The sequence below is a fragment of the Acomys minous genome (assembly GCF_964271855.1).
Source record: "Acomys minous genome assembly, chromosome: 12".
Taxonomy (NCBI): Eukaryota; Metazoa; Chordata; class Mammalia; order Rodentia; family Muridae; genus Acomys; species Acomys minous.
The window spans coordinates 48,543,138-48,564,894 of record NC_140493.1 but is presented as its reverse complement, the minus strand read 5'-3'; the positions used below and the strand labels follow the sequence as shown (position 1 = coordinate 48,564,894).

The 21,757-nt window shown below is 47.0% G+C and overlaps 1 protein-coding gene across 4 annotated transcripts in view; it reads left to right on the top strand.

Annotated features, from left to right (window-relative positions):
• Nucleotides 1-21,757, top strand: part of ZFAT (zinc finger and AT-hook domain containing) — a 178,338-nt gene that overhangs the window by 73,568 nt on the left and 83,013 nt on the right. For all 4 annotated transcript variants that reach the window (XR_014773203.1, XM_084750387.1, XM_084750386.1 and 1 more), the window contains exons 5-9: nucleotides 3,562-3,712; nucleotides 7,593-9,046; nucleotides 9,802-10,034; nucleotides 17,474-17,561; nucleotides 18,998-19,147. Coding sequence is in view for 3 of the 4 variants with exons in the window: in XM_084750387.1 (XP_084606513.1) it covers nucleotides 3,562-3,712; nucleotides 7,593-9,046; nucleotides 9,802-10,034; nucleotides 17,474-17,561; nucleotides 18,998-19,147 (2,076 nt within the window). In the remaining variant the exon portion in view is untranslated. The remainder of the gene's footprint in view (nucleotides 1-3,561; nucleotides 3,713-7,592; nucleotides 9,047-9,801; nucleotides 10,035-17,473; nucleotides 17,562-18,997; nucleotides 19,148-21,757) is intronic.

The following is a 21,757-nucleotide window of genomic DNA, read 5'->3' as shown; positions in this document are numbered from 1 at the left end:
CAGGAACACAGAGTCAGGAACTGAAGGCAGAAGCCCAGAGTCAGGAACTGAAGCAGAAGCCCAGAGTCAGGAGCTGAAGGCAGGAGCCCAGAGTCAGGAACTGAAGGCAGGAGCCCAGAGTCAGGAACTGAAGGCAGGAGCCCAGAGTCAGGAACTGAAGGCAGGAGCCCAGAGTCAGGAACTGAAGGCAGGAGCCCAGAGTCAGGAACTGAAGGCCGGAGCACAGAGTCAGGAACTGAAGGCAGGAACACAGAGTCAGGAACTGAAGGCAGGAGCCCAGAGTCAGGAGCTGAAGGCAGGAGCCCAGAGTCAGGAACTGAAGGCCGGAGCACAGAGTCAGGAACTGAAGGCAGGAACACAGAGTCAGGAACTGAAGGCAGGAGCCCAGAGTCAGGAGCTGAAGGCAGGAACACAGAGTCAGGAACTGAAGGCAGAAGCCCAGAGTCAGGAACTGAAGCAGAAGCCCAGAGTCAGGAACTGAAGCAGAAGCCCAGAGTCAGGAACTGAAGGCAGGAGCCCAGAGTCAGGAACTGAAGGCAGGAACACAGAGTCAGGAACTGAAGGCAGGAACACAGAGTCAGGAACTGAAGGCAGGAACACAGAGTCAGGAACTGAAGGCAGGAACACAGAGTCAGGAACTGAAGGCAGGAACACAGAGTCAGGAGCTGAAGGCAGGAGCCCAGAGTCAGGAACTGAAGGCAGGAGCACAGAGTCAGGAACTGAAGGCAGGAACACAGAGTCAGGAACTGAAGCAGGAGCCCAGAGTCAGGAACTGAAGGCAGGAGCCCAGAGTCAGGAACTGAAGGCAGGAACACAGAGTCAGGAACTGAAGGCAGGAGACCAGAGTCAGGAACTGAAGGCAGGAGCCCAGAGTCAGGAACTGAAGGCAGGAACACAGAGTCAGGAACTGAAGGCAGGAGCCCAGAGTCAGGAACTGAAGGCAGAGCCCAGAGTCAGGAACTGAAGGCAGGAACACAGAGTCAGGAACTGAAGGCAGGAGCCCAGAGTCAGGAACTGAAGGCAGGAGCCCAGAGTCAGGAACTGAAGGCAGGAGCCCAGAGTCAGGAACTGAAGGCAGGAGCACAGAGTCTGGAACTGAAGGCAGGAACACAGAGTCAGGAACTGAAGGCAGGAACACAGAGTCAGGAACTGAAGGCAGGAACACAGAGTCAGGAGCTGAAGGCAGGAACACAGAGTCAGGAACTGAAGGCAGAAGCCCAGAGTCAGGAACTGAAGCAGAAGCCCAGAGTCAGGAACTGAAGCAGAAGCCCAGAGTCAGGAGCTGAAGGCAGGAGCCCAGAGTCAGGAACTGAAGGCAGGAGCCCAGAGTCAGGAACTGAAGGCAGGAGCCCAGAGTCAGGAACTGAAGGCAGGAGCCCAGAGTCAGGAACTGAAGGCAGGAGCCCAGAGTCAGGAACTGAATGCAGGAGCACAGAGTCAGGAACTGAAGGCAGGAACACAGAGTCAGGAACTGAAGGCAGGAGCCCAGAGTCAGGAGCTGAAGGCAGGAGCCCAGAGTCAGGAACTGAAGGCAGGAGCACAGAGTCAGGAACTGAAGGCAGGAGCACAGAGTCAGGAACTGAAGGCAGGAGCCCAGAGTCAGGAGCTGAAGGCAGGAACACAGAGTCAGGAACTGAAGGCAGAAGCCCAGAGTCAGGAACTGAAGCAGAATCCCAGAGTCAGGAACTGAAGCAGAAGCCCAGAGTCAGGAGCTGAAGTCAGGAGCCCAGAGTCAGGAACTGAAGGCAGGAACACAGAGTCAGGAACTGAAGGCAGGAGCCCAGAGTCAGGAACTGAAGGCAGGAGCCCAGAGTCAGGAACTGAAGGCAGGAGCTCAGAGTCAGGAACTGAAGCAGAAGCCATGGAGGAAGGGTGCTGCTTACTGGCTTCCTCATTCATGGCTCGCTCTCTCTTTTCTTTCTTTCCTTTCCTCCTACCATTATTTCTTCCATCTATTTATTTCTTTATTTAGGCTTTTGGAGACTGGGTTCCTCATGTGGCCCTGGTTGTTTGAAACTCAGTCTGTAGACCAGACAGAGATCTACCTACCTTTGCCTCTGCCTCCTGAGTGCTGGAATTAATGTCATTTGCCACCACACCTGTCTCAGGCTGCCCTCTCACACAAACCCACCCAGTGTTGGCACTGCCCACCGAGAGCTGGGCCCACCAACATCTAGCACTAGTAAAGAATGCACCAGAGCTTGTTTACTGGCCAGGGTGATGGAGGAGGTGTGTACTCAGTTGAGGTTCCCTCTTCCCAGGTGACTCCGGCTTCTGTCAAGTAGATGTAAAAACTAGTCAGCACTAGGGGTAGATTCCAAACTATTGTAGAAGTTGACATAAACACTAGCCGGCACAGTTTATGATAGATTCCAAGGTATCATTTTTTTTTCCCTTTTGTGGATTGGGGCTATTAGCTGTCAAATGAAATGAGGGCGCGGTCAGGGTTTTCAGAACAGCTCACCCCTCTAAGTATCTGTTTGCAGTGCTAATAGTAGACACTGGAATTAAAAACTCTTTAATACGCTTTCTCTTTTATAATTGACTACAAAGGAAGGTGTTCGTGAGAGAAAAGACCACATAAAATTAGGCTACTTGAATTTCCTGGAAAGTCACTTCATCTACCCCACTCTGCTTCAGAGAAATATTACTGTGGGAAAGGAAAGTCCCATAGGACAGTTCCCTGCTCTCAGTGGTAGTTAGAGAAAATTTCCACTATTCTTCTCAAAAATTTGTGGTAGTATTTTGAGATTCCTATGAGGGTAAAAACACAATGAATTCCCTTTGGTGTCTTAGAAATTTCTATCACAATCTTTGCCCCAGTCTACCCACAGATTCAAACTCACACGTACATACACTCACATTCAAACTGTCACATTTGTACTGATACACACACTCAACACACATGCATACACACACTAATACACACTCTTTCCAACTGTCATGCCTACTCATGCACACATGCATGTACTCTCACACTTAAACCCACCCAGACTCATGCGCCAACCCACACATACATATACTCACACACACTCACATCTACGCCTCCATACATGCACATGCACGCACAACCACACAGTGTACCTGTGCTGAAAGGTCTCAAGTCAATTTATGCTATAAAGTTGCAGAAGCAAAGGTGACTCTGCTGGTTTTCTCTTTGAACCTTCCATTTCTGTTCATGGGAAGAGAATCAGTGATATTAGGGTGCTCACACTCCCCATTTGTTGACTGCTGTGTTAATATAATTTTATACTTGCTTCAAGTTTAATAGCTGTGGCTTTGTAGAAATTTTTGCAAGTGACATATGTATATTTGCCTGTTTCATAATTAGATCAAGTGAAACTGTACTTCAAGAAGACATTTGGACATAATACTAGAAACACACACACACACACACACACACACACACACTTAAATGAGTTATGTCAATAAGAAAACCAGTGTGTTACATAGAAGTCCTATAGTAAGATGCCCCCCAGGGCCTGCTGATTTTGCTGGTCAGGGTCAGGGCTACTGCTAGCCTTTACCTCTCAGTAAGCATGTACTGTGTGTCAATCTCAGGTGCTACCAAGATTATTCCAGTGGAGGCTGGACCCCCTGAAACAGGAGCAGCCCCTCCTGAGACTACTGCAGCAGACCTGGTGCCAAGGAGAGGGTACCAAGAATATGCCATTCAGCAGACCCCTTATGAGCAGCCCATGAAGTCAAGCAGGTGAGTTGTCCCATGGGCTCTAGTCAGAAGTGGGCTGCAAGTGCCATGTGCACAGAGCAGGGAAGATCTGTCGATCTGCTGGTCTGGAGCTACTGCTGACCTTATCTGTAAAGGGCCTTAACTCATTAGCTTAGCTCCATCGTGCCCTAGTATAGTTCTTCCTCAGAGACCAAGGCGGAGGAATGCTCCTTAAGAGCTGAGCATGTGCTTGTCTTCACATGTTCCCCAGTCAGATGTATCCTTCGACTATGAAGGGTACAAACAGGCCCTGGTTTGCATGTACTGTGATAGAGTCTACCTTCCCATGGGAAAACTGAAACAACCCTCATGGTGAGAGCTACAGGAACCACTACCACTGCTAGTTCACTACATATACTTGTTATTTCTTTATGATATACTAATATATATACATCTATATCAGATATATATGTGTGTATATATATATATATATATATATATATATATACATATATATAGTTTTTTTGGTTTCAAATACAAAATACTAAATGTACTGTTTTTTTATTTTTACTTTAAAATTTTAATGCGCTTTGAAAATATTTTGCTTTTAGTACATCTTGAAAATATTTGTTACCAGGCAGTATTGGTGCATGAGTTTAATCCCAGCACTTGGGTGGTAGAGACAGGTGGATAAAAGCCTGAGGAAGCAAGTTCTAGGACAGCCAGGAGTCTCGAAAAACAAAACAAAACAAAACAAAACAAAAATGTCTTTTTCTTATGTGTTTCTAGTATAATTTAAATAGCTTAAAAAAAAGAAAAAAAAAAGCTACCCACAGGGTCCAGGAACCCTACAAGAAGACAGTCAAAGCTGGCAGATCTGGACCTGGGACGAGGGACGGGGGACGCCTGCATAAACTGCTGTACCAACCAAGGACAATGTATGCAGAAAACCTAGACCCCCCTACCAGATCTAGCCAATTTACAGCGCATTCTCCACAGTTGTGTGGAGAGTGGAGACTGACTCTGACATGAACTCTGGTGCCCCTATTTAACTACTTCCCCTTGTTGGGGAGATCTGGTAGCACTCAGAGGAAGGGGGAGCAGGCTACCAAGGTGAGACCTGATAGGCTGTGATCATATGGTGGAGGACGATGTCCCCTTCTCTCACAGACTTCGGGGAGAGGAATAGAGTGAAAGAGGGAGGGAGGGAGGGGGAATGGGAAGATGCAAGTGAGGGGATAACAACCGGGATGTAATCTGAATAAATTATTTTTAAAAATAAAAATTATATGTATAAAAAGCTTATGTAGCCTAGGCTGGCCTTAAAGCCATAGTTTTCACATCTCAGCCTCCTGCATGTGAGGACAATAGGCATGTGCCACAAGCTCAGGTCAAGTAGCTGTGCTTTGCTGTGATAGACAATGCAGGGACTCACACTCTGGGACATTCATCATCCCATGCTTCTTCAAGACTTCTTGAAGTATACATTGCTCCAAATGAAATTGTTGCATAAGGAGTGTAAACTCAAAACCTTAATGGACATCAAGAACTGCCCTCCTCCTGGAACATGGGCTATTTATTGCTCTCTTGATGTGTCTCAGCTGGATAGGGCCTTGTTGACGTCAGTCCACGGACAAGCTTATGAGCAGGTTCTGAAAAGAAAGTGTGTGTCTATGGAAGAGCCTTCAAGGATATCGCTGTTTTTAACTGTTGTGAAAAATGGGCAGTGAAGGTGTTCATTCCTTTAACTGGCTGGCCTCTTGTTTCTTTCATATAGATTCCTCAAGGTGGAGTCACTGTAGTAGATATGTGACCTTTGAATGTTGTTCAGCAGTGCCTCTCTTACCAAATAGGGAACACTTGCTTAAGTTCAGAAATTCCAAAAGCATCCTAGCCCATCACAGCTTTGTGTACTACTAGGTCACAGGCGTCACTGATGGCTCAAGCTTAAAATCAAATGGAGCCTGCTTAGCGTTGTCACCAGATGCAGCACATTCCCCAAACGCAGGCCACTCGGGCCTCTGCTAGGTATTTGTCTAATCATAAAAACAAGAGCAAAAGATTCTCTTAAGACTACTTAGTCTCTAGCAGAGGAGGAAATGCTGAGATTTGCTTGTTTAATTAATGTTATGAATAGAGGGCTTTTCTCCTCAGTGTTCTTTATACAATGTATCACCTTCTGGATGTCTCTGTCATTTGGGAAAGATACAAATTACCTTCCTTAAAGAAGCGTTGGGCTTAGCATGTAAGCCTTCATGTAACTTTCACATTTGAATATTGTAATTTCATCATGTGAGCTGTACTGTCTAGTATTTATGGACCGCAGTCCACTTAAGTGCTTATATCGAAAGAGACAGTTGTATGAATGGTCTCATCAATACAGACCTTGTATCTGCGGTAGGCATAGTTTAGTGGTGCTAACTAATAGCACTGCATGGCTATTAGTGTGTCATAAATCCTTCCTGCCTAGCTTAATCCCCCTTCCAGAGGAAGCAGCAGAGGCCAGAGGTGCCTTCTCTCTTGCTTCCTTGCTCTCCCTCACTGTTCTTGTTCTTGGGGCATGCTCACGTACTCCAGTGCCTGCCGTGTGGTAGCAGAAGTAGCCCCTCTGAAAGAGCCTTCTCCAAGTGCACAGCCACACTGTGGAGGAGGCGCTGTGCACCAGAGATTTCATGCAATAAAGGGGACGAGGAAGGGTGAGCATGCTCCAGAGGCCGTAGGCTCCTAGGGGTCAAGTCACTAAGCATTTGTTTGCTGTTGGGCTGATGAAAGTGGGGACTGAGTAGCCAGCATAGGGTTTAGTGTAAACACTCACTGGTTATTGTCAGAACCTCTGCCAGTTCATTCAGTGCACTGCTCGCCACTTTGAAAGAGACAGGCTCCATGAGGCAGGCCCTGCTTTTATTCATCACCATGTATGCGGAATCAAACACATGCCCGCTACGCCTGATTAGTCAGCAGAAACTCTTTATTTAATGGCATGTGAAATGGATAAAGGCAGTGCTGTTTTCCCCACCTGAGCTCTAAGCCAGCAATGGTGGAAGAGGATAGTTGGTGGTGAGTCAGTCATCAGCTCTGTGTGAGAGCTCCAGGAGGGAGGAGTGTGCTTCACATCAGCAGTGAGCTTGCCCGGAAGCCTGTCTCCCCGACCTAAGAGCTGCATCGCCACTGGCTGGCCTCGCAGATGCCGCTCTTGCTAGCTGTTGCTCGCCACATGCAGGCGCATCCCTGCCATGTAGAAGATTATAGATCTTGTTCCAAACTCGTTACCATTCATCTGTTTTCTACCTTTCTGGGAAGAAAGGAGGACATGGGGAAAGGCCAAGGCTCTTACTCTCAAGACTGTCTCTCTCACGCAAGCTCTCAAAGAGGACGAGAACCACTGACAGTTAATGGAGGGGATAGGCAGGTGTGGATTATCAGACTTGTTGAATAAGCTCATCATGTCTAGCCTCATGGAGACTGACCTTGCTGTTCATGTGTCCCAGAGTGAACACAGCGTTGGCGCATGCCTGGTGACTGTGCTTGTGTGAATCAGAGCCCCTGTTCCTGTTTCCTTCTCTGACCACCTCCTTTCTTGTTCATTAAGCTTTGGCCCGGATGTTACCTTAGGGGTTTCCCAGCAGCCTCTGCTCAGTTAGAGGTGTCTTCTCACACATACTCTTTTCAGTGACTCCCATGCCGCTGTGGGACATTGCAGGACACCCTTCTCTCCTGCTAGAGTTTGTGCTCCCCAAGGACCAGCACCCTCTTTCATCATTGTCCCTGTCTATCTTGTTCTGTCCCTAAGTCTTATTTGCTGAATAAGTCAGCGTTTCACCTTTGCCCTGCTCCCTTGTAGCTGACTGCACAGCCCTGTGTGGTTGGTTCGTTGGAAAGTTTCAAGGTCTCCAAAAGTTAACAGTCTGTCTTCCCTCCCTAGGTTAGGTCCCACCCAGCTGAAGATCTTCACTTGTGAGTACTGCAACAAGGTCTTTAAGTTCAAGCACTCACTGCAGGCCCACCTGCGGATCCACACCAATGAGAAGCCATACAAGTGCTCCCAGTGCAGCTATGCAAGCGCCATCAAGGCCAACCTCAATGTGCACTTACGCAAGCACACCGGAGAGAAGTTCGCCTGCGACTACTGCTCTTTCACCTGCCTCAGCAAGGGCCACCTCAAGGTGCACATCGAACGGGTGCACAAGAAGATCAAACAGCACTGCCGCTTCTGCAAGAAGAAGTACTCGGATGTCAAGAACCTCATCAAGCACATCCGGGACATGCATGATCCGCAGGACAAGAAGGTCAAGGAGGCCCTGGACGAGCTGCGTCTGATGACGCGGGAGGGCAAGCGGCAGCTGCTCTATGACTGCCACATCTGTGAGCGCAAGTTCAAGAATGAGCTAGACCGGGACCGCCACATGCTGGTCCATGGGGACAAGTGGCCCTTTGCCTGTGAGCTCTGTGGCCATGGGGCCACTAAGTACCAGGCCCTGGAGCTGCATGTGAGAAAGCACCCCTTTGTCTATGTCTGTTCTGTGTGTCTCAAGAAGTTTGTCAGTTCCATCAGGCTGCGCTCCCACATCCAAGAGGTTCATGGGACGGCCCAGGAGACGTTGGTTTTTACCAGCTCCATCAACCAGAGCTTTTGCCTCCTGGAGCCTGGTGGGGACATCCAGCAAGAAGCCTTGGGGGACCAGCTGCAGCTGGCAACTGGGGAATTTGTGTGTTCAGAAATTGATGTGCGCAAGGAGGGCGCTTGTCCTGGGGAAGCTCAGCCTGAGGTGGGGCTGAGGGAGCTGGAAGCCCCTGGAGAAGCACCTGCCCCTGATGTGCCCTTGGCTGCCCCCCAGAGTCAAAGTGTTCCCCTGTCTCCCTGCAAACTAGAAACCAGTGTGGTCTCCTCTGACCTCAACTCTCTTGCAGTGATTTCAGATGATTTTTTACTGAAAAATGATACCTCCTCTGCTGAGGCTCATGCTGCTGCTGCGACCACCTTGGACACACAGCATGGAGGCTCAGCCCAGACTCAGGGTGAAGAAGTCACACTGTTGCTGGCCAAGGCCAAAAGTGCTGGACCAGACCCAGAGACCCACAGTGACCGGAGCCCTCCAGGTGGAGGGCAGAGTGCGGTTGCTCTGCCAGCCAGTGAATCTGACGCTAGCAGCTGTCTCAGGTCAAACCCAGGGGAGGCCTCCGACCTCCTTCCTACAGTGGCTAATGGAGGGGACCTGGGAGTGTGCCAGCCTGACTCTTGCAAACCCTCCTCTGAGCACCATCCCGGAAGCACAGCGTTCATGAAGGTCCTAGACAGTCTCCAGAAGAAGCAGATGAACACCAGTCTTTGTGAGAGGATCCGGAAAGTTTATGGAGACCTGGAGTGTGAATACTGTGGTAAGGAAAGGCTGTGCTGGTCAGGTGTGCCTTTGAGTGGAGCTTTCCTTCCCAGCAGCCCTGTCCATTCCTGTCATGCTGTCATCACCTTGGGTTCCGTTTGAGCTCGTGTTTCTTTGCAAAGAGCACCTCCTAAGTGAGCTACCCTCCTCTGGCATAGACAGGGCCAGTGTCATGAGTCGCAGTCAGAGCCTTCCTGGACTCAACTGGGATGGTGACAGCTGACCATGTTGGGGGTCATGTTGCAGGCTGCTCCTACCACAACTTCCACCATCTTCTGACCAAGAAGAAGCATTCTTCTGGCTTTCAGTTGTGGCTCCATCAACTGGGTAGAGAGGATAGGAGACTGGCTGCCGCTCTGCATAGGAAGCAGCTCCCCAGCTGGTGGGGGAAGCTTGCTCTGGGAGCTCCCAGACAGCAGGAATATAGGAAGTGGGCACCCTAGAGCCTGGCCCATAGCCCAGAGGGTCAAGAGGACCCAGAGGCTCTTGCATTTGTGCATTCTCAGGGTAGTGTTTGGCATAATTGGCTCTCCTTTCCCTCTTAGTAACCCTAACACCATGTGAAGGATGGCGGTACCTTAATACTTGAAAACTGCCATTTTGAAAAGTAATTTCCTGACAGAAGTGTGGTAGAGAGTGTGAAGGGCATACCAGAAAAAGGAGATAAATATGGTAGTTAATAAATGATAATTAAAGAAATCAAATTTAGTATAAAAGAAACTTCCTTGTTCTCACGTGAAAATATTTTTTTAGGCAAACTTTTTTGGTACCAAGTGCATTTTGACATGCATGTCCGCACCCACACCCGGGAACATCTGTATTATTGCTCCCAGTGTCACTATTCTTCCATCACCAAAAACTGCCTTAAACGCCATGTAATTCAGAAACACAGTAACATCTTGCTGAAGTGTCCCACTGACGGCTGTGACTACTCGACTCCAGATAAATATAAGCTACAGGCCCATCTTAAAGTTCACACAGAGCTGGTAAGTAGCAAGCCAAAATGGCAGCCCCCACCTCCCTCTGGGTGCCCATTGCTCTCTCACATTTATGCATATAGAGATATCCCTGCTGCAGCTGTGGGAACACCCTGCCCCCTCCAAACACAGAGGGGCTCTTCTCCTGCCTATTGAGGCCTCACAGAGCTTTCACCCTCCCCCAAGTCCTTTCATAGTGAGTCTCTGATCAGATAGCACAAATTGCATTCCCTGCAATTTTTTTTTAAGCATTTGAGAAAGTCTACAGAAGAAAGATGTGCAGAATGGAAACGAAGCAAGGGTTTCATAGATGCCATTTTTAAGACTTTATAACAGGAATACTAATAGCTGCCCATGAGTTTGTTGGGGGAGTAAGTTGGATGATTGGATTGGATTAGGTGATTGTACCAGGAACACTGTTGTTATATAAGTGTGGCATTCACTGTAAACATCACAGCATCTGGGGAGCTTTGATTTCAGAAGCTAATCCAAGGTGCCATTAACTGCATGATGGTCATGTGTGGTTCTGTGTGCTTGATCACGTAGTGGTGCAACGAGTGAATGTTTGTTTCTGATGGGAAGAGGGTAACATTCCTGAGAAAGGTTTAAGACTTCTTAACATGATAAAGAAGCCACACCTGGGTCACCAAGGAGTATCCTGAGTGTTTGGAGGTGTGAAGAGATTAAAGCATGTTGGGATAGACCCCAACACAGTCTGCCACATTCCCATAGCATCTATGGCCTTAGACAATTCACTTGTCATTTCTGAGACCTGCCATCTTTTATATAAAATATACATGTAAAAGTCCATCTTGGTCACTGTTCTGTTGTTATGTAGTGACACCATGCCCAAGGCAAGTCTTAAAAGAGAAAGCATTTAGTTGGGGGCTGCTTATAGTTTACTGGTTTAATCTATTGTCATCATGGCAGGAAGCATGGGAGCATGCAGGCAGACCCTAGAGCAATAACTGAGACTACATTCTGATCTGTGGCATTAAGACCCACAGCACACTCCCAGTCACACACTTCCTTTAATCCTTTTGGAGGCCACACCTCTTAATCCTTTTAAGTAGTGCCACTCACTGGGGACCAGGCATTCACGTCTATAAGCCTATGGGGTTCATTCTCATTCAAACCATCACGAAGCCCATTATGTACATATTCATGCATACTCAAGTGCTCTGGTACATATAAGCATGTATGCACGCGTATGTACATAGACATACCTGCTTATACATGTACACCTGTGTATATTTGTGTATTCCTATTCTGCTGTTATTTGAATGTTAAAATAGAGTGGCCTAAGATCGTGCCTGATTCTCGTTGAGTATATATGCCAGCTGGGCTGGCTTCCTTTCTTCTTCTCTTCTCACTCTCATCTTGCAGGCTTGCTTTTGTTCTTCTCTTTCTCTTCCTGCTCCTTCTTCCTAATATTGTCCTCCCTCCCTCTCGCCCTACCTCCCTCTTCCTCCCTCCCTTTTTCTCCAGCAGGGCACAAGAGCATGTGGTTCTGTCATTCCTGTCAGGTTGGCACTGAGCCTGAGGGAGTGAGTCCAGTGTTAGGCTAATGTCCTTGTTAGCAGAAGCCTTACAATGTGGTGCTGGAGACTAGGAAAGCAGAGGGCTGGAGTGAACCCCTTACCCTGTGTTTTGTAGATGTAATGTAACTACTCCATGCCTCAGGTCATGCCAGCAGGTGAGGATGAGACGAAGGAGTACGTCTAAGTGCCTGGCGTGGACTATGTATTGAAACTAGCTGCTCTGGACTTAGAGCCTCTGAGCCCAGGCGACATTGGTGACAGGAGCTAAGCCATTGCTCCCTGAAAAATCCGACTGTGCAGTCTATGCTGTCTCTTGTTCCTCACTCAGACTTGGCTTGTTAGTTATGAGATCCTGGGGCTGCTGGTCTAGTCTGGTTATTTTCTCCCTCAGGCGCCAATGCTCAGTCTCTTGACTACACCCTGAGTGTTGGGGTCCTTGGAGAACATCAGGAATGATGTCTTTAGTCTTTACTTTGTGTGTTTTGCTTCTTACTTTTAAACAGCTGTTGTAGATGCTGGCCTCTGAGTGTAACAGTCAACACCTTCATCAGAACAGCTATGATAACTGCAGTGGACCTCTGAGATCAGTGACATTGTTGTTGATGTTCTCTCATAGAAAGAGAGGCATGGAGAGGGTCATCCAACCATCAGCTCATCCCAGTCACTCTGTCCTGCACCCTGTAGCTAGCTATGTATAATTCTGTCCTAATTGGCACATGTCTTTGCAATCTCTGGGGATGCTGGAGTGTGTAGATTGTGTGTGGAGGGGGAGGTAACTGAAATACTTGGACCTCCATCTGTTTAGCTAGTTGTCATTAGTTCTGGGGTGAGACTTTTCTCCCTTGGGGTCACACAGACTCTTTAAGTAACTCCTCACTTGTGTTCTGTAAGTAAGTCCAGTAAACTCATTGGTTCCCCAGGTTAGACTTTGCTGGACCTGCACGTTGGTTTGTCTCTGGAGTCCTGTAAGGAGGGGGTAAGCATTCCTTTGCTTCTCCCCAGGAAATGTGCACCCATCACTGGCATTTCACTCTTCTACTACCGTGGTGATGACTATGGTTGTGACTGCCTTTAGAGCATTTATCTCACCTCTAGCAACATGCAAGAAGTTCTGGAGAGACCAGCCTTGGGCAGAAAGCTGATTCGTTGATCTTGTAGCCACTTGCTTGTGTTTTTACTTATTTTCCCAGTCACCACTAGGAGTTAGGAGTAATTTCTTCTACTGTACAAGAGTCTGGTGTCTCAGTCTCCATCATGCAATAACTAGTCTGTGGTTGGGCCACGAGTGAGGGATGGCAGACTTCATTACATGGCCTCCTCGCAGTCCAATGCTGTTTATCTACTGGTAGCAGGTCATTAGTGTTAATGATGGGATTCTTGGACACTTGTCCAATTTCTGCAGGAATGTGGACTTTGGTCCAAGTCGGCCGAGACTATGTGGTAGATACTCCTGTGTTACAAAGTGGCAGCCATTCCTCAAGATGCATGAGTGAATGTCTGCAAATTGCTGCCAAAGTGCAAGGACTGTGACTCAGTTAACCTCACAAGAGATACTGTCCTGCTTCTTGTCAGTGCTCACATTTTCATAGAAGATCTTAGTGTTTAATTTCTACCTTTGCCCTCGTATTTGTACTTCTTCCCATTGAGATAATATATGCTTTTAAAAACGGGGTCTCACTCTGTAGCTCAGATTAGCCTCAAACTCATAGTACTCCTTTTGCCTCAGCCTCCCAAATTCTGGGATTGCAAGTTGAAGCCTCTTTGCTGAGCTCAACTGAGGCACTCTGGGTTTTTTTTTTTTAACTTTTATTCTTCTTTCTTACATTACACATAGATGGAAGTTTTCCCTCCCTCCCCTCCTCCCAATCCATCCCTAACCTCCCCTCCTCTCTTTCTAGATCAACTCCTCCTTTGCTTCTCTTCAAAACAAAAGGCCTGGTTTTCTTTCCTGTGCCCTTGAGGAAGGCATTGGGTAACGTTGGCTGAGTTTTCACTTGTGTTTTAGTATGCATGCTTTTAACACAGATTCCCATGCAGAACAAAAATTAAAGCACCATCCTCCACTTCCAGGCGAGCCTACAGATCCTGCTGTAGTCCAGTTGTATTAGAGTACAGAGATGATCTGGCAAGTTGCCAGGTTCTGTGACCCTCACAGTTTCACAGCTAAGAATACATCTGACAGTCAAAAAGAGCTATGCCCAGTGTTGTTTCTTCTCATTACTACGTCCATAGCATTCGTTGGTAGTGAAAGAACTCAGGCAGCCGTCCATGGGGATTGGTCCAGGTCATAGGGCATTCTGAGGATGCTCAAAATCTTTATGTAAAATCATGTATTTCTTGGTTTCCTTCTTGTTGCTATGATAAAATGCTAACAAAAGCAGCTGTAAAATCATTAAAACTTTGTGAAAGAGAGACTTGGGAACAGATGATTTTACTAAAATGCGAGGGAGCTTTGGGTTGTGATGTGTGCACTTCCAGCCCCACACTGGGCTTTGTGATTTGGGGGCAAATTGCTGAGACTCTTTGAGCCTAGGTTATCGCCTTTGCAAATTGGAGATAAAGTTCTTCCCTCATCTCTTAAGGCTAAGGGATTAAATGAGGCCAGTGAAGGGCAAGGTCCATGGCTCATAATCTAATAGAGGGTTGTGCAAGCATCTGAATGAGTCATGCCTGGTTCTCTTAAAAGGGAAATGGAGTAGACTAAAATGGAGCCTGTCAGTAATGTTCACCCCCACACAGGGCAAATATCACATTCCCAGGTTTTTTGTTTCAGTGTTAATCATTTGCATGTCAGTGCATATTAGTATTGGGGCTGTGTGAGGGGTCGCAGAAACTGTTAAGTGGCTGGATTCCATGGTCCCTATTAAATTAAGTGTGTAAGCTATTGAACTAAGTGATTTAAATGGTGATGTCCCTGAACCTCTATGTTACAGTACCAGGATATGATACCAGTACTATGATACAGTACAGGAATGAGATCCCTGGCCTCCTGCTGTCATCCTAACTCTAAGTGGGCTCTGGGAATTTGTTACTCCAGGAAGGGCCCCTGCTTCTGTTTTGTCTTCCTCTCCAGAGGCCTCAGAGGTGCCTATCTGGAAGCTGCAGCCCAAGCCTGAGAGTGTTGGCTTTAAGATTTTGAAAAGGCATAGCTTTGCCCTTCAAACTTTCTAGGTCCATGTTTTGGAAATGAGACCACTAGTGTCCACCTCCAGGAACACAGCAATGTTGTTCCTGGTAATGTTGACAAGGACACAGCAGGGTCACATGCATGTGGGGCTGCCCTGGTAACTGCCTCTCAGAAAGTGTTTAGAATACTTGTCCCAGATCTTTGAGAAACATATAGATTTATTTTGTTTGGTGCCTGCTGAATAATACACACTTTTTGGATAAGCTAAAGTAATAAATAAGTTGCCGAAAAGCACAGGAATTGAAGGAAGCTACTTTATCTTTCCAGAAATAAATGGGGTACACCCAGTCAGTGTGTATTCATGTGAACAGAGAAAAATGCAGTTACTGAAACGTGATTTTCCTTCTCGAGGACTGTAGGATTCGTCAGGTGATCATAAAGCATGTTTGATTCAGGGTTCCTCCGTTTGAGCGTTTTACCCGCTGTGCAGCAGCTCTCAGGTTCTCTGAGCTTCCTCGTGGTTTAGGCAAACAGCACTGTCTTTAGCAGAAGGAAGGCCTTTTCTCTGCAACCCTAAATCCAGCACATTCTGGTATTGTGTTCCTATCTGTCATAACACAAGTGTCATCTTCCTAGTTCTTCCTGCATCTCTGCATCCCTCACGTGGATGGGTACGCTCTCTGTGTTATCTTTAGCTAACTTTTCTCTGCAACCCTAAATCCAGCACATTCTGGTATTGTGTTCCTATCTGTCATAACACAAGTGTCATCTTCCTAGTTCTTCCTGCATCTCTGCATCCCTCATGTGAATGGGTACGCTCTCTGTGTTATCTTTAGCTAACTTGTAAGAGCTCCCAGATCTGCTGCCTTTGTCCCCAGTATGGCTTCTGGCACATAACAGGTACAGCAACTGACCCATTCCCGAGAAATCGTTAAGAGCAAGTGCCAACTTCTGGGGCTTGCTGCATGTATGTGTCAGATATGTACACTCAGTGGGAGAATTCAGGTTGATCTTCTCCAGCTAGTGTGGGCCTCAGGATTCTCCATTTCTTTGGAGGCCAATATACCTGACAGTGAGGAAGAGGCCAGATGAGGTCACCTGAGTGATAAGCTATGCTCCTGGCCTCATGCAGCAGTGGCTCCACCTGCAGCTTCTGCCCTGACTGCAGTCTCATGCTGACACCCGCTTCTTTCTAGGGCACAAATGGCTTTGAAGGCATCTCTGTTGGAGCAAACAGACTCCAAAGGCTGGGCTCTTAGCAACCCTGTGGCTAGCTTTCTTGTGCTCCCTGCCTTTGCTGGGGGCTCTTTTAGCCATAGTTCTTTTTAAGTCTGCTGAGTGTGTTTGGTATTTGGGTTTCATCTGCCACAAGACACTGAGCTTTTGAAAAAGAAGTAAATGAATCCTAAGAGTCTGCCTTTCTCCCAGCCCCTCTCCCACTGTCTGTTTCCTGACAATCTTCAAAGACATCAAGAAATGGGGCCCCTGATAAGCTCTTAAGATAAATTGCTTTCAGACTATCAGGGATTAAAAGAAGAAAAATCAAACGGCAAGGACTCAGGGGAGATCAGTGTAAACTCCTTCAAAGCCCTTCTGAATGCCTCCATCAGCTCTGATGACAAGGGCGGCTGGGCCTGAGGTGGGAGGGCGGCTGCAGGATGCCAGCGGGGGGCCTTGAGAATCTCTCCAAAATGGCACCTTGAGCCCAGTGTCAAGGACAGTGGAGGAGAATAACAGGAGCACATTGAGAAACCCCAAGGCCATGTTGTCCGGTGGAAGTCAGAGGCATTGGCTGGCCAGAAAGTGCATGTCAAGTTCTTTCCTGTGTGTGTGTCTGTGTGTGTGTGTGTGTCTGTCTGTGTGTGTGTGTGTGTGTGTGTGTGTGTGTGTGTACTTCATAGTAGAAAGCTGTATCTTTAATTATGTATTTTGATCGTATTCACCTCAGACTCCTCTCCTTAACCCCTCCCATCTCCTCCTCACCTCCTAACATCATTTCTTCTTCTTTTTTAAATGACCACCAACTCCAGTTTGTCCTGTTCATGTTCTCCTGGGTCTAGGGCCATCCACTGGGGCATGGTCAGCCTTCCAGACGCTACTTCTTTAAAGAAAGGATCCAGCCCCATTTCAAAGCCATCAACTTTAAATGGCTCCTTAGTTAGTGGTGGGGGATCATGAGTTCCTCCTCCCACCTCTTCTTGCTAGAGTGTTGGCTGACTTGACCTTGCCTTCCATTTCTTAACCTATAATGCAAACATGAATAACTTTTTTTTTTTTTTTTTTTTTTTTTTTTTTGGTGAATCTCAGTCATATGTGAAAAGCTCACCTCGAGCAGTGTTTTGAGTGCTGCCCTGGAAAGTGTGTGGCCGAGCTTCTTGGCTGTCCTCTCTACCTACCTAGACTTCTCACACCGGAGTCTTTCTCAGGCTCTGTAGGGCTAGGTGGCTGTCTGTTAAGGGCCTGGGAGGATATAGTGTACGTCGGGTTTTGATGCGGTGTTTGCTGTTGGTTGTTGTGGGGGTGATAGCATTGGTGATGGTCGTAGTAATGATGTTAGTGATGGTGTCGGTTGCTTTGTGGGGGGAGTGATAATAGTTGTGGTGGTGTTTGATGACGGTGTTGGTGGTGATGGTGGTAGCACATGGTGTTTGATGGTAGTGGTAATGGTGTATGGTGCTAGTGGTGGTGAAGATGATGGTGAGGGTACAAGTTACCCTTCTACAGAGCCCAGACTTAAGATAGTTAACTGTTTTTTTTTCTTTCTTTCTTTTCCTATTAAGGATAAAAGGAATTATTCTTGTCCTGTATGTGAAAAATCTTTTTCAGAAGACCGATTGATAAAGTCACATATCAAGACCAATCATCCCGGTAAGGTTATGAATTTTAGAATAGAAGATTAATTTTTAAATACTAATGTTTATTTTAGAAGATAATACTGTATGTAAGATGCACCAGCTTGGAATGAAGAGGGAGGATGGGAATTAATCAGTATTTGAAATGTTCACGCCTTCGGGGAGCCTTTGGTCTGCCTTGCTCCACCATGTACTGTGGTAGGGGAACCACCTGTACTCGGATGCTGTCATTGTTGCTGCCATAGTGTCTTCGAGGTAGACCTTATCCTCAGACTCCATTGCTGTATTAAAGTAGAGCAGGCAGAGTAGACCTGAGTGCTCTGTGTTACACAAATAAGTAGCAAGCAAAATACGCCTCTTTCTTGATCTCTGTCCTTTCTTGTTAAAAAACATGTACTTGCCCTTGATAGAATTCTGCTACCTCCAATTTGATGACTTCCCCTTGGTGAGGAGGCCTGGCAGCATCCAGAGAAAGGGGAAGCAGGCTTTTTGGATGAGACCTGATAGGCTGTGGTCCCCTTCTTTCAGAGGTCGAGGGGAGGGGAATAGGGTGAAAGAGGGAGGGAGGGTGGGAACACACAAGGGAGGGGATAACAATCGGGATGTAGTCTAAATTATAGGAAAATAAATGAAAAAAAAAAAGACTTCTCTGTTAAAAGTAAAAAGCTGACAGTTTTGTTTCGGAGCCTTGAACCTTTGTCAGGGTGGGAACTCATGGGTTATGTCATTCTGCTCTTCTGGTGTTAATCCTTGTCCTGTCTAACTGGCTGTCAGTGGGAGCTGAAGACAGCATTTAAAAGCACTGATGATCATGAATACAAAAGTGTACAAGGAAGCTCGTGAGTCCACATCTCAGCTTCCACATGCTTCTACATTTTTTGAACTGTTTACACGTATCCACCCATGAAAATTTTTTCCTAGAAGATTCTAAAGTTCAATTTTCCTATGAAAGACTTTACAAGCATCTCCAATAAACAATGTTTTTGCTTAGCACGACCTCCGAGGGATCTATAAAGAGCAGCACTAACCGTGATTCTTACTGCATCCTGCGGTATTGTGTGTGGCCACTTAAAACACCCCGAATCTATCTAAGATTTTTTATACACGGTGGGTGTTTGAATTGAGCTGCAGTATTTTAGCGATCATGTCACTTACACGCCTTGTATTCTGGTAGAGCCCCCGGGCTGCTGTCTGTTTTCCACACCAGTGACTTCTAGAAGATTTGAGTTATCTTTCCTATAAAAAGCCTGTGTTCCACATCTGTCTGGTCATCACTGAGCAGTGTTTTCTCCATTGCTTGCGGTCTACTGCCTGATCAGATTAAAGTTTAGCTTTCTCAGGAAGAATGCTGCCTTGTGATACCAAGGTATGAGGTGCCCACTGTAGTTCCTTTTCCTCCCACCTGAAGAGCAGAGTGCCTTGTCCTCTCTGATCACACTCCTTCTTTGTCAGAGGTCTCCATGAACACCATTTCCGAGGTCCTTGGGAGACGAGTCCAGCTCAAGGGGCTAATTGGAAAGCGAGCCATGAAGTGTCCATACTGTGACTTCTACTTCATGAAGAACGGCTCAGACCTTCAGCGGCACATCTGGGCTCATGAGGGTGAGTTGTCTTTCTGTCTGGAGCTTCTGTTTAAATCTGTTCTGTGTGCTTTATTTTGGGACTACATAGAAGGACGTTTACCTTTACATGCCCTGTTGTCAGGGGTTCTTTAGCATGTCGAGATGCATGTACCAGCCGGTGGAGATCAGAGATGAAAAGCGGGGCTTTTATTGGATTTGTGGCTAATGGAGGTGTTCCCTACTACTCAGCTCTGGTTGCAACTGTGGGGAAATAGATCATCATACTTTGCTTACTAGGAAACTAGTGTTCTGAGAACAGGAAAGCCCAAATGTTCCTCTGGGCAGTTCCAGCTCCCACCACCATGTTCTGGTTGTAACTGGCATTGAAGAACAATAGAACCGTGAATGGCTGGCAGTGAAGAGGGCAGTGGGAGTCTTGCAGTTTTGTCAGTGTGGAGTGTCACTGTTTATATCGTAGATAGAGGATTGGAAGGTGGAAAGGTTGAGTGTAAATGTGGTTGTCCAGAGAGGCAGAAGGGCTGTGTTCAGTGATGCTCGACCAGGAATAGAAGTGTTGGATGGCCACTTGCCAAGATTCTGGCAAGCTGGAAGTTAAAGTCTCCTGTCACTGCCTCATTCTTTGCTCTTAGAGGAGCATGTTGCCCCTTGGGCATGAGGAAGGTACAAGCAGCACAAGCGCCCCACTAGTCCTGTGTATTAGTGTTCTCCTGCTCACCAGGAGCCTAGCACCATAGGCAGGACTGTAAGCGGAGAGGAAGAGGAATGATAAAATATTCTGCAAAATATACTATGCATTGCAGACCCAAAGGAGGAGTGGTGGGAAGGGAGACTCCCACTTCAGCAAAGGGAGAGGGACTGAGGCAGTGCTGAGGCCACTGCTTCCCTGTTCACCGGCCCTTACTGAGCATTTGGGCCCCAGGCAGTGCACTTTTTGCTTTGCTCACGATCCCCTGGTCAGTGTGTTCAGGGACCTGAGAGCCAGTTAAGTTTCACCAGTGAGGAAAACAAGGCTCAGATAGTTCAGAAATGCTCGAGTTGCATAGCCGGCAAGTAGTGAGACTGGGCTTTGGATCCATGCTGCATGATTCCAAACCCTGGTCTTTACGTCTTCACTGACTTGCACTGGGAGAAACCTACACTTCCTATGTGGAGGCAAGAATGGAAGAGTTGACAGTGGCGGTGTGGTGCATACACATATGTTATTTTCTGAGGGCGTTGAAGGAGTTCGTTGCTAGGAGTTTTCTCAGCAGAGAAGGTGGCAGAAGCCTCTGCCTTGGAATGGTGCTCGTGGCAACCATCTGGGGGTGGCCAGAGACAGAACTAAGGACCGGACACTGATGGAAATTCAGGGAGCTGGGAGCTGGAGGATCATAAATCTGTTCCTCTGGGTGGTAATGCTTATGTGGCAGACATAGGGCTGGAGTGGGAGGACATGCTGCAGCCTTCCCTCACCATGGATGTGGCGCAGGATGGGGCAAATATTCCATCTTCATGACCTTCAGTTCACTTACACACGAGATGCAAGTATAAACTGCCTTGAGATTTGCTGCAGGGATCAGGGAGATCATCTAAATTCCTCAGAAGGATGCTCAGCATGTGTCCAGGCTGAATGTGTAGCTAGCACTATTGCATTCACAGGAGATGGGGCGTTATTATTCTATATTGAGCATTTGAAAGAAACCCCTTATTTTAAAACACTTCAGAATTCTGATAAACGGTCAGAAAGTTCAAGGCTGCCATTTTGTATTGGAGTGTCATGGCATTCTCTTTTTTCACTTGTCTATGCACTTTTCTATAATGATGGAATTATAAAGGATAAAAAACAAAAACAAAAACACCCACTCACCCACATTACAGTATGTGGGACTCTTTGGAGCTAATCACTGCATTGCACTATGGGCATTCTTTCTCTCAGCTCACTCCCAAAATAAAACACAGGACGAGAACAGCAATACGCAAATAGGAGGGAAACATGAAGACAAAAGAAGGGACAACATAAAGAGAAGTCCTGGATTCTGTGCACAGTCATAGATCTTGGTCACACACGTGGAACTTTATTCACACGCCAGGCATATGTTGCTCAGAGGGTTTAGCATTTCAATGTGGTCAAGAATGAGTCTGAGCTGAACCATGACAGCTGTTCTAATACTGGCTCTTGGTGGGTGAAAGCAAGACAGGCAGAGTAGGCACAGTTCTTTCAGGGGTAGCTCAATGTGAGTTACTGACACCCAGCAACACCCAGCATTCTATGGCTTTGTGTATCTTATGAACAGGAATATCCCTTCATGCTTGATTCGGAGTACCTGATCCCATGATTTTTGCAAAGACTGATGGGGCCTCTAATTTTATTTAGCTCAGCTGGATTTACTTATTTATTTATTTAGTTAGATTTAATGATCGCTTTTTAAGTTGAGCAGGGTGTCTCTCTTCAGAGAGTTAACAGTCTGTAGGGAGAGCAGAGTTGGTCAGCTTGCTTCAGTGTGCAAGAACATTCGAGCAGGAGTGAACTGCCAGACTGTGGAATGTTGATGGGCAGCTAGAGAGGTCAGAAAGCAGGAGCTTGGAGCCCTTCACTGACTCTGCAGTATCTCTCTAGGGTGGATCAGGGTGAGGTAGGCCAGATGTGGGA